The sequence below is a fragment of the Drosophila ficusphila genome, unplaced genomic scaffold, assembly GCF_018152265.1.
Source record: "Drosophila ficusphila isolate 14025-0441.05 unplaced genomic scaffold, ASM1815226v1 contig_198, whole genome shotgun sequence".
In the NCBI taxonomy this organism is placed as follows: Eukaryota; Metazoa; Arthropoda; class Insecta; order Diptera; family Drosophilidae; genus Drosophila; species Drosophila ficusphila.
Window position 1 is genome coordinate 6,408,435 of NW_025064092.1, and position 18,769 is coordinate 6,427,203.

General features: G+C 39.3%; 1 protein-coding gene across 2 annotated transcripts; it reads right to left on the reverse strand.

Moving 5' to 3' along the window:
- Window positions 1–1,625: 1,625 nt before the first annotated feature.
- LOC108088593 (cuticle protein 21.3) lies at window positions 1,626–6,593 on the reverse strand. Of its 2 annotated transcripts, XM_017186440.1 has the most exons (5): window positions 6,582–6,593; window positions 5,218–5,485; window positions 3,608–3,943; window positions 1,766–1,856; window positions 1,626–1,695 (listed from the first exon to the last, which is right to left on the reverse strand). In XM_017186440.1, exons 1-5 carry the CDS (start codon window positions 6,591–6,593, stop codon window positions 1,626–1,628), a joined length of 777 nt encoding a protein of 258 aa, XP_017041929.1. The 2 variants fall into 2 exon arrangements, with proteins under 2 accessions (XP_017041929.1, XP_017041930.1); XM_017186441.1 differs by lacking the exon at window positions 3,608–3,943.
- Window positions 6,594–18,769: the final 12,176 nt, after the last annotated feature.

Genomic DNA, 18,769 nt, shown 5'->3' on the forward strand with positions numbered 1-18,769 from the left:
CTAGGTTTTAAGTGATAAAAATAGTTATGCCTCAAAACCATTTTATTAATAAAAAGAGATATTTAACACATGAAGATATTTATGTACATAAAAATATTTATAAATATTTATTAAATTATGGATAGTACCATAACCTTTTAATAATAAGAAAAAGTATTACAAAGTTAAAAACAAGGCACTATTATAGTCAAGCTAAAAAATTACTATGCAATTCATTTTATTTCGTACCAATTCTAGTTCTTGTTATAATATTTAAAAAAAGGAAGTTTTAAAGAATCTAAATAGGAATTCTACGACATAAAAAACCCAAGTGGATTTTCGATTCGCGGAACTTTCTGTTGCTTTTACCATTACACTTACGTATCTTTTGCATTTATGATGAATACGGAAAAAAAGCCACTTTAATTAACACACAACTCGCACAGAGAGAGGTTTATTTACACTTTGCATTTGCTCTCCAGCTGATGCTTCTGTTGCTGCTGCAGTTATCCTGGCTCAGAGTTATCCTTGTTGATGGCTCTTAAAGCTGTCGTCCTTCGCGGGTCAGGCCCATCAGTCAACTTTGGCCTGCTTAGCCGGCCAACTCTGACTTTCACTCTCCCACGGACTCAGTGACATTTTTAATGCCGCCGAATTGCTGTGGATCTTTGTTCTAGACCATATTTTAGGCCGGGACCGAAATAAACGGGTTATCATCTATTTCGGGCCATGTGCGATGCCCGATGTGACGTAAATTGGTTTTTTCTGTTTTTTTTCCGGGGCTTTACACACTTTCACTTGGCATTTGGTGGGCTCAATTCGCCATATATTTATGGTCGCACAGTGCGTTTCATGGCGGTAAAGAATGTACTGCGATTATGGGAAAGTGCAGCTGTCGCCTTTTTATTTGTTTGCTGGAACTTACGCTTATGAAACGCTAGTGTCGTGTTATGCGCCATAAAGTATGCTGATCAACTGATGCGTGGCAAATAAATCTCGGCCTGCTTCTGCTCCGCATCATGGCCAAAAAAAAGAAAAGCGGAGCACTGCAGTCCTTGCAACGTATTCATACCGTATATCATATTGCGACAGGCCAGCTCCCCATCCCCCTTCCCCTTCCACTTCCATTTTTCGCCAGTCAGTTATAACAATGAGTTTATTTTTTTCCAACATTTCCACATGCATTTCGTTTCAGTTTACAAAATAAGTTTAAATACAACGTAAATTCAACCGCGATAAAAAAAAAACACACACATTCAGCATTCGGTTTGGCGGGATGATGGGGATATTGGGGATATATGTGTGGGGGTTTTAAGCTCTGGGGCCAAAGAAACACGACAATAAAAACGGTACGCTGCATCCCCCATGTTCCTCCCTTTTTTTTTACAGGTTAGGGGTCAGGGGGTCAGGTGTTCGGTTAGCTGGTCAGTTGGTTGTGTGGTCAAATGGTCATACCACCGGCATGCCACACAGTTCATAGGTCAGCGTGTCCAGGCTCTCGGTGCAGTTAACAAATTGAGTTTTAATTAAGGCGAGCAGCTACCGACACGCTCTGGGTATTATTGTTCCTATTAGTGTACTTCGCTTCTTGGGGGGACGTTGGCTCTAGGAGGGGCGGGGAAGGTTGAAAGTGGGCGCTGGTTCCCCTAGTAGCCATAGTGAATGCCATGGCCCGAGACCGATGTATGAACGAGGGCGGGAGCGGCGACGGCAGCCCTGGAAAACAACAAGAACAGCGATTATGAGGGCAACCTTATTAATATGGTCCTACGAGCCGGATACTCACTTCACTACGGGAGCGGCCAGATGCGTAGCGTAGGCAGGAGCGGCGTAGGCGGGGGCGGCCAGTCCAATGCCGTGTCCAATGATACCAGGAGCTGTGGAATAGCACACACACACACACAGAGACATAAAGTTAGCAGGATTTTATGCAAACAGACAAAGCGTTCCAAGAGACACAGGAGGCAGATAGACAGAGACAGATTGCCCGGATTGGCTGAAAGAGAGATGGTCGCCGTGGGGCCCACAGATGGAGCTACCCCAAATTAGCATCGTCTCCATTGTTTGGACAATACGCCGGGCCCACAGCTCCCCCGCCCGCTGGGCCACTTAAAGGTTGTCAACGGCAACCACCTGACATTGGCCTGACCATCGCCCACCCACCAGGCCGGTGGCTCAGAATCCCTCCACACTGCCAAACAATATCAGTAATTTCTTCACTAATATTTTATGGTTATTAATTCCCTAAAAACGTTTTGAAAGTGCACCTGAAATCTCTATAAAACTGGATGAATAACTCCATTGATTATATCCTTGGTAAAAAAAAGGTCAAAACCTTTCAAAAGACAAATTAATCTACAAAATTTATTTTACGCTATTTAAATTTTTAAATTTACATAATTTTTAGAGAATTGATTTTTGGTTAATCGACAGTTGGGTTTTTCCAAAAACATAATACGTATTTCAAAAATAATAAATGAACTCCCCATTTGAAATGAACTCAATATTAATATTATTTAATATTATTTGTTTTTAATCCACTAATATTTTTCTAAGTGCACTCTATTCATCATGGAAGAAGGTTCTGGGCCAGTAAGTAAATATCAAGTATACGTCATGTGGTATTAATAAGTATACGCAGTACCAAAATAGAGCGTAATCAACTGGAATACTATTTGTTTCAGTGCACTGGCTATGCACAAAACCCAAAGGCTTTGCTGAACATCAATCAAGTGACACCGAAGTGAACGGGAACGGTGACTGGCGGATTCGGTGATTGGGTGACTCGCTGACTTGGCCAGCTGAATCAGCAGCCCTGGAATGCAGTTTAACCAACATTCGTGGTGTGTAAAACACGTCGTGACCGAGGCTTTAAAGCTCTTTAAAAGGGAATAGGCCCGACGGCGTTGAATGATTGATTACACTCACCGACGAATTCCCACACCCCACGAGCAGTTATATCTGTTTTCTAGCAAGACAAATCGATTTCGGACGGACTCAAAACCGATTATCCTTTTTGTGAGCTCTGCGTGGGATGTTACAGAATTTATCGATTGAGCCTAAGGCTCAACAGAAGCTTACGAACAATAGAATCATCTATGATCTCTGAGGACTTTAACCTCGACTTGACTTTTGATTTAATACTTTATCACACCACGATCTCAGTCTTGTTTTCACACCCACCTTCCGCTATTCAAGCTTAAACTTAAGACAATTTCCCTGAAAGTGTTCCCCTTGGGTTGCCCACAGCTCGCTGTATCTGAAGGATCTATAAGATGCTTGGAACCAACACTATCCTATATCTCACGGAAAAAAGGAGCAAAACTTCAGCTTTATATTTATTTTTCACCCAGAGCAAAGTTTGTTTTTGCCAAGTGCACTTGGGCAGCAGGGCGAAAACACAATAAAGTTCTGAGTATTTTTTTTCTGCTTTCGCACTGGAAAAACTCGTGGCAAAATTAGTTGAGAATCGCTGGGGAAAACAGAAGCGTACGAAGAGTGCAAAGAGTGGGGGTTAGAGCGGGGGAAAAAGTGGGGATTAGCGGGTTAGTTCTGGGAGCATAGAATCCGATTTCTGGACTTTGAATTCCGGATCTTGAATCCTTGATCCTGGATCCTGGTCACCTACCGTACGAAGGAGCAGCGGCGTACTTCAAAACCGGAGCAGCGGCGATGGGAGCATGAGCCAGATATCCATGGGAAATTGCCGGAGCAGCACTATAGGATCCATATCCGCCGTATCCGCCGTATCCATAGCCCCCGTATCCACCCAATCCCAAGGAGTGGCCAATGCCAATCGAGTGTCCAAGCGAGTGCCCCAGGTGTCCCAGTCCGGAAATCTGGACAGCCGGAGCCGTGGCCGCATAGTGTCCGCCGTAGGCCACGCCCTGGATTTGGGCGGGCGCCGAGTGGCCGGTGTAACCCAGCGAGTAAGTGGGCGTGGCAATCGCGTGGGCCGGAGCAGCTTCGGTTTTTCATTTACATTTTCGGGTTAAAAGTGTTAACAATCAACTAAGCAGCAATGGCAGGCTCATAGGTATTTTGTAAGAGGTTAAAAGTATTAAAAAAAATTCCTGATAACATTTTAATAACATACGTAAACTCTTTAAAAAAAAATAATATACATACAAAGAATTTTTATTGACCTAATATTTAAAAATAATTCAAGGTATTTAATATTGATTCGACCCAATTTTCTGTTGTTTTATTGCTGGATTTAATTGTATTAAAAAATTTCATAAGTCTAAACTGTTCGCGCAAACATCTCAATATTTTTTCTTCAAACACCGAAACAACTATATCTTTAATTAATTTGCACTTCACACATGACGTTTGTAAATAAAAATATTTTTTGAAGCTAATCATTTATATAAACCGCGGGTCTTTTCTCATGTAAATAAGTTTATAAGTTTTGCAATTAGAAGTTAACTCACTTCAAGTAGAAAAAATTGTGCTGAAGATTAAAGAATTCGCTTAAATCCAGCTGAATACTAAGGAATTGTTTTAAATTTGTATATTTATAATTTTGTATATGGTTTCACGGTAAATAAAAATGTTTTTCCTAAATATTTTTGTATTGCAAATATACGGTTTCATGGTGAGTGATACTGAGATTTTCTTAAGAATTTTCTCTAATTGTTGTAAAAGTTTGGTCAAATGCTTAATATTTCATGAACAGCGAAATATTCATTTATAAATAATTTTGTATTGCATGTTTATGGTTTCATGGTAAATAAAGTTTTTTATGTGATTAAAATTTTCCTATATGCTTAACAGTGTACAATTAGGGAATATTTATTTTTGAAAAATTTTGCATTGCAAATATCACATTTCAGCGTGTTTTATTTTGTTTTTTTTTCAGAGTTGCCCAAAACTGTTGTCTATTTGTGGTTTAAATTAGACTAAGTGTTTTATGTTATGCAAATAGAAAGATATTTACATGAATGAATGTTGTATTTGCAAAAACATGGTTTCGTGCTTAATAAAACCGCTAAATGCTTTTTATTTATACATTTTGCATTGCAAATATGAGGTTTCAGGGAGAGTGATATTGGGGTTTCCCTAAAAAACTTTTTCCTACTCTGTGGTTAATTTGAACCTGTGCCATCGCTGCATCTACGTGCAATTGGGGTTCAAAGTGGGTTCAGTGAGTGGTGTGAGCTTGTGCTGGTTGGTAGTGCAGGTGTCTAGTGACTGCTGTGGATTCGGGGGGGATTCGAGTGGATTTTGGGGACTCACCTGCGTATCCATGAGCGGCGACTGGCGCCAATCCGGCATCGTTGCTGATGCTCGATCGCTGAACGTGCGACTGCGAGTGGGCTGTTTGGACCTGGCTGGCGTAGTCCGATTGCGAGGACTGGCCGTAGTGACCTTTGACCGTGTGCTCCTGGCTGCTGCCGACGGAGGCGTGGTCCACGCTGGGGGCACTGATCGAATACGCAGCTGGACCGCCCGGCTTTGCCTCACCGCCGGCGATCATCGCCAGCAAAACAACGCAGAGAACAACCTGCGAATGCGTAATATTTATGTGGTAACATTAGTTCGTTTACATCTCGAAATATCTAGATATCTGTTACGGGGCTCCGAACGGAAATTGCAGGCGAACTAACTTTTAATTAAGTTCGCAAAGTTACCCTCTGGCAGCTGTTTGGCTTGCAACCTTGAAAGCGATGTCTATCGCTTAATCGAAAGACACACAAGGCTGTCCGATACAAGAACAGGTTAAATATAATATAACCTCAGATGATATGCAAACCGTATGCAAATGGGGGAAAAACAAATTATCCTTGAAAGGCAAAACATAATATCGAACTACTGGAGCATCATGATGCATTGGAAACTGATAAACAAATATATAAGTTATGCGATGAAGAGTCTAATGATTCCCAGAAACTTCACAATAACATATTGGTAAGTTTAATGGAAGTACGTACTACTTTTAATTTATCAAAAGGATATACTATATAACCAAAGATAAGTACTTCAAACTTAAAATCCTTTTCTTATATTTCTATTGAGCTAAAACAAATAAAATAAATAAATAAAGCTTTCCTTCTTTTCATTTTAAACTGTGATGCAATGCCTTACTTTTCTAGCCCTTTAAAATTTTCGTCCTCATTACCATTTACCAGCTGTCTCTGCCTCATATTTCTTGGCCTATTACCAGCCTATTTGTGGCCGAAAGTGACCCAGATTTGGGCCGCCCAATCAGCAGCCACTTGACAATCGCACAATTAGCATGCGTGTTGGTCTTGCTCTCGTTTTCATTGCCTTGGACATTGAATTTAAATTGCGAATCGAGCCGAGATTGCAATGCACTTTGAATTGTGTGGCCTGGCCAGGATGCCAGAAGGCAGGAGAACAGGAGAAAAGGAGTAAGGAGACAGGAGACAGGAGCCAGAATGCAAAATGCAGAAGCCAGAAGCCCAACAATGTTATCCTGACGGCAAAAGGGAAATAGCCGACAAAGGATGAGTGACGGGTGAAAGGATAACAACTGCAGGCAACTTGTATCCCAGCTCCTGACTCCTTTTTTTTTGTGTCTGTTTTTTTTTTCGATGTCAGTCTGTCAGGAGTGTCGGCGATGGGCACACTTCACGCACCTTGAAAGCCATTGTTATTGTTACAGTGGTTCACTTAAAAAAATGCGACTCAATTCGATTGGATTGCGATTGGTAACTGTCTCGGTTCGCCGTTCTTTGGGCCTATTTATACGGCCGCCGTCGCCGGTTTGCTCTCAAAATATGGTGCAAAAAAAAAGGCAAGACAAAAACAAAATAAAAGTAAATGAAAATGAAAATCGTTGGAAAAACAAAAACAAAAAAAAGGCGACGGCAGCCATGAGAACGGGTTTTCATCAGTTGGCAAAGCAGGCAGCAGCGCAGGCGCGCCGCTCTACGCAACTGCCCCGCCCCCTCTTAACCCCCTCCCCCATTTTTTGGGTCCGCCCATGGCAGAGATCGCCTTTCGTGTTAATCGCAACGATTGTTTAATTGGAAATTTGTCCGCACTTGTCGTTCGAATGCGGCAAAAGGAAATGCCAGCGGACAAGGTGAACCCACTGAACCACCTGAAATGATTGCATTTGTTTTTTTGGTCAGTGAACCACCGACGGAGGAGTCTTCGACTTGTTCTCGTTTCCAGGCCAAAACACCCTCCTCCACCTCCGAAACTAAAAAAGAAACAAAAAATAAATTCACGTGGCTCCTGTCGAGTGGTTTATTAATGGCCCCCTCGAATTTACAAACGCCACCACACCCGTTGTGGTGCGTTGCACATTTTTAAGCCCAGTCTGCAGACATTTTGCGTTTAACTTTTTTTTAGGTTTTTCAGATTTTTCTTACCCCGCATTTGAGGCTTTGAGTGGGATTCTTGGCTTACACTCTAGACGGCTCTTTAATTAGGTAAATGTGTTTGCAGAGGAACTAAGGCTCCATTATAAATTATTTAGCTAATGGATTTACGTACTCAAAACACATTTAATCTCACTAAGAATATTTGAAAAGTTTTTCCTTTTCTAAATAGAGTTCATAAATAACAAAATATAAAAACACTTTATTATTACTAGTATTGCAATCTTTTTATTCTATTTTGGAAGTTTTAATTTCGGTAGCATACAATTACATTTTACGATAATTGTAAATAAGGTAAGATAATCTGTGGTTTTTAACAAGAAGGTTCTTGTTCCCTCAACATTTTTGGATGTTCGTATTTAAGAAATATTAATTATAAATAATTTAATCACAGGGTCTGTAATTAATAGTGGGTATTTAACCAAGCGAATACCAAATTCCCCTGTTTCCATTTGACTTTTTTGCTAGTTCTCACGCAGCAGCCGCCAAATGGGCGCGGAAATTGGATTGGATCGGATCGGAGCTCTATAACCACGAGCCGATGTGGGAGCCCCTGAGACGGAGATTGGAACCGTTGGAACCGGGGGCATAGAGTTTGGAGCTGAAGCCTGAGGACCTGCAAAACCTGGCGCTGATTGCGCCGCATTTCGAAAGGCAGCAGTGGGCTCGTATTTTTTGGACTGGGAGGCCTTTTTGCGAGTGTTTGATTTGTGATTTCTGATCTAAGCCATTTTGCTGGCCAAAAGTTTTTTGTGGGTCGTTTGCAATTTATGCGCACTTTGTGCGTTGTCGTGACGAGGGATAGATATAAACACTGAGAGAAATGTTCTCTAATCAAATTCATGGGAATGATTTAATACAACTCCTGAAATGTTAGATTTAATTAAACTTTGAATTATGTTCCAGCTAAATTTGATAAAACTTAACATTATTGTTAAATATCGCTTAAATATTATTTGAATACAAGCATACTTTTGTAAAACTAATTATTATTAAAATAATATTTATAGTTTTGGTATATTTGATTATGTTTTAGATTTTGTCATAAATTACGAAAAGTTCTTAGAGGTTTAATATTGGCTTAAAGCGAATGATGAACTATAAACTATAATACAATTAAATAGTTACCTTGCAATGTAAAAAAGTATTGGAAAGAAGCTAAAATTAATTAATTGAAATATAAACAATCATATCGTTTATCAAAATATTCATTTTACAAAATAGTTAAGATAAACTTGGAATTAACAATTGCGCATTATGTTTTTATTTTTATATGGAGAATTCATGAATATAGGTTTATAGATGATCAAACTTATTAATGGGCTGCCCTTAATTGCTCCAAGTGTAGTAGTAGAGCGGGCCAGGGAGCGTTATGTAATGGACCACAGCTGGCTGTCCGCCTGGGAGCAAATACACCGAGGTTTCGCAACCAAGGCGACGCTGGGAAATTGCTAGCATTTTCCGTCTGTCAACTGGGAAACCTCCGCCAAGGAGAGCCAGTTGGGCTCCCCAAATCGAAGTGGAGATCGGGGGGAGGTGACAGTGCAGCCAACCTTCAGAACAACTGTACAAATGCACAAATTCACAATTGAACAAACGCACAAATGCACAAATGTACAAATGCACAGCGGGGTTTTCGGCGAAGGAGGAGGTCAGTAAAAGCATTATCATGCTGGAGATGGCGCCACTTGTTTTGGCATTGCCAATTCCGGGGAAGCACACAATAAGTTAAAAGGACGAACGGAGTTGTGGGGCACTCCACGGGGAAAAATACGTACTTACTCTTTGGTCATTAAAGTCACATTTATTTGCAGGTACTTGTGTGTTTATCAACTCGAATTCGGTAAATTTATCGCCAAAGTAAGTAAACATTTTATTGCAGATATTATTTAATAGGAGTGAAAAATAGAAAAATAAAAGTTTAAAGTGGCCTTATTTGCGAGGTATAAATACTGGGTCTGTTTCAGCACTGTGTTTATTAATCTGGGTCACCAGAACCCATTTACAGTGAAGTACAAAACTTGCTTTAAAATAAATATTATAAAAAATACCTTATTATTAAATTTATTTTAAAATTTTCAAATTTGCAAAAGCACTGCAACGAAAGTCTAGAAATCTAAGGTTAAATTAACAAACAAATTGTTGTGCGGAGGATAAGGCCTCCAATATTCAGGCACCTCGCCGGATTCAGGTCATAGGATCTTGGTTAGCCTCCAAAATAAATCATTATTCCTGGCACAGCAATGGCAGCTGCAATCAGTGACAGCGACTCCTGCAGACTCAGTCTGAAAGTGATCCCCAATCTCGCATTTTATTGCGTTTGGCTCAGTGTTCAAAGTCAATTCCCGATGCAGGGGCAATCATCGATTGCCATTGCTGATGAGCCACCCGTTGTTCGATTGTGTAATGGCGAGATGTTTCAATTACGAGCGCCGTTCGCATTGGGAAACGCCGCGATAAATACGCAAGCACAATGCCATCGCTGCGAGCATCGCAATCTGTGAGCTTTTTGTCTCCGGCATTAATTTGTATAATTGCACTGCCAATACAGGACAAGCAGTCGCAGCCAGCCGAGTGCAGCGAGCCATGGCACTCTCAATGTCCCTTTTTCCCGGCGAGCCACCACCATCACCATCACCACCACCACCGCCAGCAGCACCACTTAGGCCACCCAGAGCCACATCCACAACCAGAGCAAACCACCCAAAACCACCCAAATCCACCCACACGTCACACTGTGGTGTCCAGTCAAGCGAAACATTTCACGTCTATGTGGGTCAAAAAGGCGCAGACAACGGCCCAAAACAAAACCAAACAAAGCCGCAGGAACATTTTGAAAAGACCAAGGATCAATGCACCACGAAATGGTGATATCCCTTAAATCCAAAGGGCCAACGCACCAAGTTTTCTAAAGAAAAGGACATGCATGAATAAACCTCTTAAGTTAATGAACTAATCAACTTTGGGATTTTCTTTTTGAAAAAAGTTTATATTATTAAAATATCTTAAATTCGAATAATAATAGACAATACCATACAGAAGGTTTGGTTCTTTTCTGTCATTTCAATTTTAAAATATTCAATGCTTAGAAATATTTTTTGAAATTTACCTTATTTGTATAAATGCAAAATATATGAGCAAATAATAAATAAATAATAAAGTCACCTTAGAGTTAGTGAATAAGTTTCCATTCTAGTGTGTTAATATCTCAAAAATATGTTCTATACATAGTTGAAAATTTCTCCATAAAATCAACAAAGAAAATTTCATTTTTTTTGGTGCCGTTTATGGTGGCATGACAATTGAAGTAGTAAACAATAGAATTCTTCTCATGTATTCTGGTTCTGCTAAACCGCTTTGAATAATAATCAACTAGCATTCTAAATAGTGAAATAAATATTGGCTTGCACCAATCAAGATCTGAGCACAGAGTGAACTCTACAGGGTATCAATGAGATGGAGCAAAAGTGACAGCCGTTGCAGTTGGCATCCCTTAACTGCTGTTTTTGCCGCTGCTCTTGAAACCACTGGCCATCGCTGTCATTGTTACCACGTCCATTGTCCATCGGCCATCGTCCATCGTCCATCGTCCAGCGCGGATGGGGAGGCCCCAGTTTCCATTGCTTGAGCTGGCGACATTTGCCTAAATACTTGGCCACACGGACACACTCGACCATCATCACACATGCCGTCCTCTATTCCCGCCTTTGTTGGCCTTCTGCGCGGAATTTGCGTGGAAGGCGAAGATTAATGACCGACATGCCTTGACAGCGCAGCGTCAGCGTGTCATCGATATCAATGGCGTTATATGAGCAGGATAGATTGGGTCCACTGACCACCCACAATCCCGAGACCCAGTCACGGTGATCGGAGTGGGAAAACACCACTTAACCGGCTGTTAACGCAGCATTTAAACACTGTTTGGCTGGACAAAATTATCTGGCTCGTCATTCAGCATTTTAAAGTTCACATAAAAGTGAACTCTGTAAATTCTCTTTTTAAATAAAATTTATTTCATTAACCATTTACATTTTCTCAGTGGTTTTTAAAAAGTTGACCCAGAACCGGCTTTTTAAATTCCACAACCTAAATTGTTCAATTCGTAATTTAAAGTGGCAACCTCTATAAACTTAAAAACTGCATTCAACATTTTCTTTATCACATTGATTTAATTCTTGGTCCCTTCACTTTACATCTTTATATAAGTTAATAGAGGGCAAGGTGTCCCCATATTGCAATTCTAAGTTGGACATAACTTGAACCTCTACGACATTATGATTTAAATATCTTAAATTTTTAAAACTTTTTAAAGACAGTTAAAAAGGTGACCACAAATTACATTTTTCCAGCATTCTGTTGTTAAAAACTTTTAAGTGACTGAAAACAATATTTTCTACCACTTTATATAATTTGTCTTGCCCCATCTTATTTTTTTAAGTTTTCCCATTAGGTTGCATTACTCGTCCAAAATACGTTCAAATTTTAAACGTATCCCTTCTTCGATGTCTCTAATTGGACTGCCACCCACAGCTGTGGGATAAAGCTATAAAAATCGGGGGTTACCTTGCGATTTGTTGCAAATGGCCCCCTGAACGATGCTGTCGCTTAACAGAAGCACCGAGCTGAGGTGTTGAAACTAGCACTAAATGCATTGCCGGCTATTAAGAGCACCCTTTGCTATTTTCGTCTGAAATTTTAATGGCTATCTTGCCACTTTGCCACTTTGCCACTTTGCCCTCGTGCTGCTTGGCCACCTTTGGTTGTGTCCAGCGGAGCGACAGATGGCGCACGCCGCCCCCAAACGGAGGGGCAACAAACTTGTTCGAGGGCGTGGCCCCGTCGAACCGAAACTGGAGCAACGTCCTGGCATTACGCGCTATTAACTGCAAACACCCGCTAACACACACATACACACACACACATGCACACGATGTAGCCGCTTGGCCGACAGCATTAAAATTTAACCTTCAATTACAAAATCAATAGGCAAAAAAGGCGGCCGCACCTCCCATTTAGCCAGATCTTTTTGGCCAGATTCGAGCCGCCTTTGTTCACTTGGTTCGTGCGCCTTTTGTTGTTTTTTTTTTTTCTGTTTTTGTGTCTTGGTGTCTTGCTGTCTTCATCTTGTATTTTCTTATTTTCTCAGAAATGTGTTTTTTTTTTTGTTTGTGTTGTTTTGGTTTTATTCTCGATGGCCCAGCTGCGATATAGAAACGCTTGACAAGTGGGCAGTGCCCCCGACATGCCACGCCCACTCCGCCTCCTGCGTTAATTTGTTGAGCAATCTGCGCATTTATTATTTTCAGATTTTCCTCCGCTCTTATTATTCCATCGCAGTAATGAGAATATTTAAAGCAGCTAAACAGAGAAAAAAAAGAAAAAGGAACGAAGCGAGAGAAAACAATAATGGCATATTCTTACGTTTGACTTGATTTTCACATTGTTTCTCATTTAATTTGATTCATTGTCGGGTAACGAGATTATTTGAGGAATGGCCAAATGTCCGGGGGGCATCGAGGTAGCAATATTGTTTCTGACAGGAATGCCCTCCTGGAAACTCGAGATGCCTCAACGCACGTTCGACTTAAGGGTGTCCCTACTTTAATTAGGTTTTTATTTGAGTGTTTTGCTTAAAGTGACTACCAATGCTTCCCTCTCAATCATTTGAAAACTGTCAAAACTCCTTAAGCTCCTCGAACTTTTTAAAACTCCAAACAAAATAACTGCGAAGTAAAAACACCGGGAAGTTAGAGATCCCAAAAGAATTTTTTTTTCTCTGCATCGCCTGTAAAATGGGAAAAAAGTTCAGAAATATTTTGTAAATGTCAAAAACTTTATTGCTTTTCTACAGTTCGTAATCTTTAAATTATACAGCCTGAATTGAATTTAACCCTTTACATGGTGGTGATGCATATCTGCATCATACCGTTCAAATTCATTTATTTTTCAACGGGCGTTGCAAAACTTTCTGAAATCTTTTTGATGCAGTTCAGAAACTTTCGTTTTTTATATAACAAGTGTTAGTCACTCAGAATTCTGTCCAATACTCAACAGATAATTACTTTTCCCGCCAATTTGGTGAATGTGGAAATCTGAACTGGTTGTGCAGTTTCTCATCCAAATTTAAATATCAAAAAAAAAAATGTATAGTTAATTTAATTTATATTTATAAACAGGTAAAAATTATATTTAGTTATATATTGTCGAGTTTTTGTGTTTGTTGCATTATAATACGAATAAATCAACAATTTTGCCTTGTTGCAGATATGCATTAAAGTAGCTTTACACATAGAAAAAATAAGGTAAAACCAAAAAAATTAAAAAAATAAAAAGAAGTGTATTTTTTATTTTCACTTATCTACCAAACAAAAAAAAAATGAAGAAAATCGGAGTTATTGCCATGTAAAGGGTTAATTGCAGATTTACTTGGCCCACTGTTTTTTGTTGTTTTGTCTGCCAGTAATATTTTAAAACTAAAAACCGAAAACAAAGCACCTTTAAACTGTCTGGTTTTCAATTATGTATTGAAATTAAAATTAAATTTATAAAAAATATGAATTTTCACTTATAAACAATACTTCTACTAGTAATTACTGAACATAATAAGCCCAATTCACATCTTAGCTCAGGAGTATAAGTATAGTTTCCTACATATTTTTGTTGCTTGCAAAGACTAGGGAATTGTGTGGTCGGGAGACTTAGCCTCCGAATTTAGACTTGTTGCTGACATCGATTCCAGAGGCCGCCACCAATTAAAACGCACTGCAAATTGCGTCTAAGTGCTGCAATTAAGTTGCTTGGGCAACGCTGCGTATACGCAATTCGAATTGAGACAGCCGCAAGTAAATCTTAGAGCTATTTCAAACGATTGCATTGTTTTATGCCAGTCAGAATTTATGTACCTCCAACCAAAAAGAAAGCCATGCAGTAGGGTTAAAAAATAATTTGATTTTATGGTGCAGTCAAAATGTCAATCAACAGTCTGCATATTATATATGCAAATAAATGTGTGGCAGGCAAACTCCACTGTATCGCGACTGTCGGCGGTTTTATGTAAAATGCGACGCGTTTCAGGCGACAAATCACTCGATGCATAAATAATAGCCACCTGCAGTTTGGGTTTGGCGACAGGCGTGCTGGTTCCCAGCCGAAATTATCTGCCAAACAATCGCTCGTTGGCTTAGTGACCTGATTTTCCACGCCCGAAACTGGGCCACGCCCACTGAACCACCGCCCACTGTCCACAGCCTTTTAATTAAATTAGATTATTTTTATTTATATTCAGCAGATATTTTTTTTGGTTACTGCCGCAAAGCAGCCACAAAAGTGCGTAGACTGAAATTTCGATGGGGTATTTATAGGCTGGAGGCTCCGTTTGGATTCAGGGCATACCGGGGCCAAACAATAATACAGGAATTATTTGTGGAAACAATTGGGGGCAAGCCACTTGTGTGAGCATAACTTGCCATTCCAGCAATTGGTATTTATTTTTGCAAAGGTCAGGTACTTGGGTCAATATACAGACTACTGAGCATCCTACAGTTGAGTTATCCTGATTTTTGCAATTGCCTTGTGTTTGCTTTTTTTTCTCCTCTTTTTTTTTTTTTTTTGGCCCCCTAATTGAGTTGGTTTATTAGTTTGGCCTGGACCAGGAAGCCCTCCATATGCAGTTGGCCTTGGCAACAGGGCAGGAATGGATGGATGGAAGGTTGGAGGCGTCTTCCTTTCGGTTGATGGACACTGATAGACCCAAGAAAGGCGCAGGACAACGGCTCCTTCGTCTCCTTCGACTGATGCTGCTGCTGCTCCAGTCTCTGGCCAATTGTGCTGAGTTATGGCCTTCGACTGCCAGATGGGCAGATGGAGCAGTTGGGGCAGATGGAGAAGATGGGGCAGCCCCTGCATCCTAATTCGCATATTTCATGTGTACTACAGCTTCGTGTTGTATAATTTATGAATCCATTTCCATTTCGCTGTAGAGTTGCGCTCGATGATGGCCTGCTTGTGTATTCAATGAGTACCTGAGGCGTCTTTAACCCAGACTCGGAAGTATTTAATGGACCCCCTAAAAACATTTGACTTTTGCGAAAAACAAAAGCGCAGATATAATTCAATTAATTAGAAATTGGCCTTCTTTTAGTAAAGATAATAAATGTAATTTTTGTCGAATTTAAAAAACAGATATTAAAGTAAATTTATATTTGTAACTTAAAGAAATTTAAACAAGAGATATTTAATTAAACTATTACTTGGGATTTAAGAAGAATTAAAATAAGAGGAAAGTAATTTTCTCTGTGTAATAAAGATGATTATTTATAATCAACATTTTAATTTTAAATTTGTAAGATCCAGTTGAAATTAAATACTCATCTTTATTTCTGATTAATTTAATATTGGTTTCCATTTATCAATACTACAATACTATAGTTATTTATTTTTTTGTATTTTAAAAGGAATAAGGGTTTCCTGTTTAATAATTTATTTTTTGTATTTTAAAAGGAATAAAGGTTTCCGGTTAAATAAATTTTTAATATAAATTCTGTGAAATAAGTACAAATTTAATAAACACAAAGCAGAATTTTATTAGACGGAAACTTGAGAAAAGTGTACTCGCCCAGCAGCCCTTCCTGGTGTTTCCTTCAATTATCAAATGAATAGGTGAATTCCGGGAAAAGCTGGGAAAAGCCAACCGAGGGTTAAAGAGCAGCCACTTCGTTGGAATTCTGGGCGCGTGGGTCGATCTGCTTGTTGCTCTCGGCCTAAGCATGTGTGTGTGTGTGTGTTGGGTATATCCTGGGGTGTATCTGGGTGTAACCCACCGATATATATGCCTCAGGGACTGGTGACTGTTTTTATTCCGAGCCGAAGCCCGGGTGCTTTTTTGATGCCCAACCTGCTGGCAAAATCAAAGCCGAATTCGGTTTCTGTGTTAATTACGCATACGCACTGCGGTCCATGGATGGAGCCCAAGGCGTCGCTGTCGTCTCATTAAAGCCGAAACTCCAGTGCAGCAGGGCGGGCCGAAAAGCAATTAAGCTGCCACCGACGACCGTTGCCAATTTTGGCCACATTCGTCTGTCCACATTCGAGGGGCACTGTACAGTGTTCACTCCACACTCCACACTCTTCACACCCCACGTTGCACGTTGCACATTGCACATTGGCCACTATACATTGCACATTGCACATGGGCATGGGCATGGTCAACTGGTTCGGGCCATGTTTCAGGCAATTAAGCACTTCTGGCCCACAAATCCGTAAACAAGCGCTGCCTGGCGACCTGACCTCCAGTCGAACCCCTTCTTTTTCACCGAACCCACAATTGGGCATTTGAAGGGGCAATTTAAATAGTAGTTAAATTTATGATGCTGTGAAATTAAATAGTAACTGAAGTGGCACTAAAAACATAATTTAAGGTACTAATATTGCTGAAAATTTGGTGCTTTGCTGATTTTTGTTGACGCATATTTAATTTTATTGCTGTTAGCAGTTGCAATCATTATTCATGAGGACTTGCAGTTTTACTGAAATAACAATTAAAAAGGGGGAATAAACTGAAATAAATGCTTTGCGAAATAAATGGCTTTTTAACTTTTATTTTAAATACATTCTGCATATTAAATATTGAAAAATATTTGAAATATATGAAATGATTGCACGTAATTATTTATTTCAAATATAATTGTTACAAAATAAAAAGCAATTCCAATTTTTATTATATATTTAAACCAGCCTTAATTATTTGACATTTTTTAAACTAAAAACATTACTGTATTTTCAATTAGATCAATCCGGACTTAAAGATATTAAAGAGTGGCAATTGCAATTGAAACCACTTTTTGTTCAATCAACTCGAAACTAAAGTGTTGCTATCCAAACTTGATATGTAATACTTTGATCCTCTTATGCTTTTTAGGGGCATTTCCGATTCACTTAATATGCCCGGCTAAAAAAAAAGGCCTAAAAAAGAAAAGCCAACTGGCCAACTGCAAACTTGGCAACTTGGACTTGGCAAGAGGGCCACTGTTTGGCTCGGCAATAAAGTGTTTGTTGTTGTTGCACTTGCTGTTATTGTTGCACTTGCTATTGTTGCTGCACATGTTGTTGTTATTACTGTTATTGTTGTTATTGTGGCTGATGGTGGTGCTGGTGCAGTGCGTCGCTTCCAGGCCACTTCACTTTATTTACCGTCACGCTCAGCTCGCTGCGGCGGCGGCATTAAGTGCGAAAACAAAGCCAAAGGCATCGAACCGCTCCCGGCAGCTCCTTATTTTTATGGCCGGTTTATTGAAAGGCCGCCAGGCCGCCGGGCAACGTGCAACGTGAAACGTGCAACTAACATCTACCAGCCAGCTATGTGCAACGTACACGCTAAGAAAAGGCTACAACATTAGAAAAAAAAACTTAAAAATGTAAGAAACTTACCTAAGACTACACATTTGAAAATAAAATCTGTCAGAAAATCTTGGTCGAAAAATTACAACTATTGGATTTGGATTTGGAACTGAATAAAACCAATAATTTAACAATATTAACTTTATATTTAGTTGATATTTAAGTTTAAGCAATTTTAAAATTATTTTCATTTTAAAAATAGAAACACAAACAAGGGAATAGTTTCAATTTAAAATATATGTATATATAAAAACGGACCATGTGTTTTAATCTCAATTATTTTGTAACTTTCTGCATAAAGTAAATAATTAATTATTAATACAATATGTTACAATAAATATAATAATTTAAGTATATAAGTTTTTCATATTTTTGGTTTTGTTTATATATTTTCATATTTATAAATATTTGTATCCAAACCTTTTTCTTCGAGTACACCTGCTGATAAAGAGCATTGCGTAAGTCACTGACGACGGTAATGATGATGATGATGGTCAATGGCCATTGGCCATTGGCCAAGTAGGGACTGCCACTTCCCACTTGACCAACACCGGATCCGAGGAAGTGCACGGCTTCAAAGACGCGGAAATGGAGCGGGGGCGGTGGTGTTCCGTGTGAAGTAATCCGTGGTGCACTAAAAGCAATGAAAGCGCGCAGATTTATTGGCGCAACTTAAGCGGAAGGTGAGAACCAGACGAAAAGATATAGAAAAACGAACGCGGATAACATTTTAGAGGATTCGGAAAATATTGTTGCTGCTAAGATTGCGAAAGGAGAAGATTCCAGAAGTTGAATATTGAATAACAAAGTCGTTCAACGAGAAATGCTTAGAAATGAAAACAACATATGAACATATGAAAGATTATTGAATAAATGCCCTTTGCAAAATATATATTTGTTATTTGTGGTTTTCTTAACATGATTGTAATATAGTATATATGATTAAGGTATCTGAAGAAACGCCATTTGGCAAATAATAATAATAAAAAAAATTCTAAAATTAATGTACAAGCAGATTGTCAAAAAATTCAATTTAAAATGTT

Coding starts and splice junctions, on each gene's coding strand:
- LOC108088593 (XM_017186440.1), bottom strand. Junction 3,944..5,217: donor CGCCGCTCATGGATACGCAG/GTGAGTCCCCAA, acceptor GAAAAACCGAAG/CTGCTCCGGCCCACGCGATT. Junction 1,696..1,765: donor CTGGCCGCTCCCGTAGTGAA/GTGAGTATCCGG, acceptor GTTGTTTTCCAG/GGCTGCCGTCGCCGCTCCCG.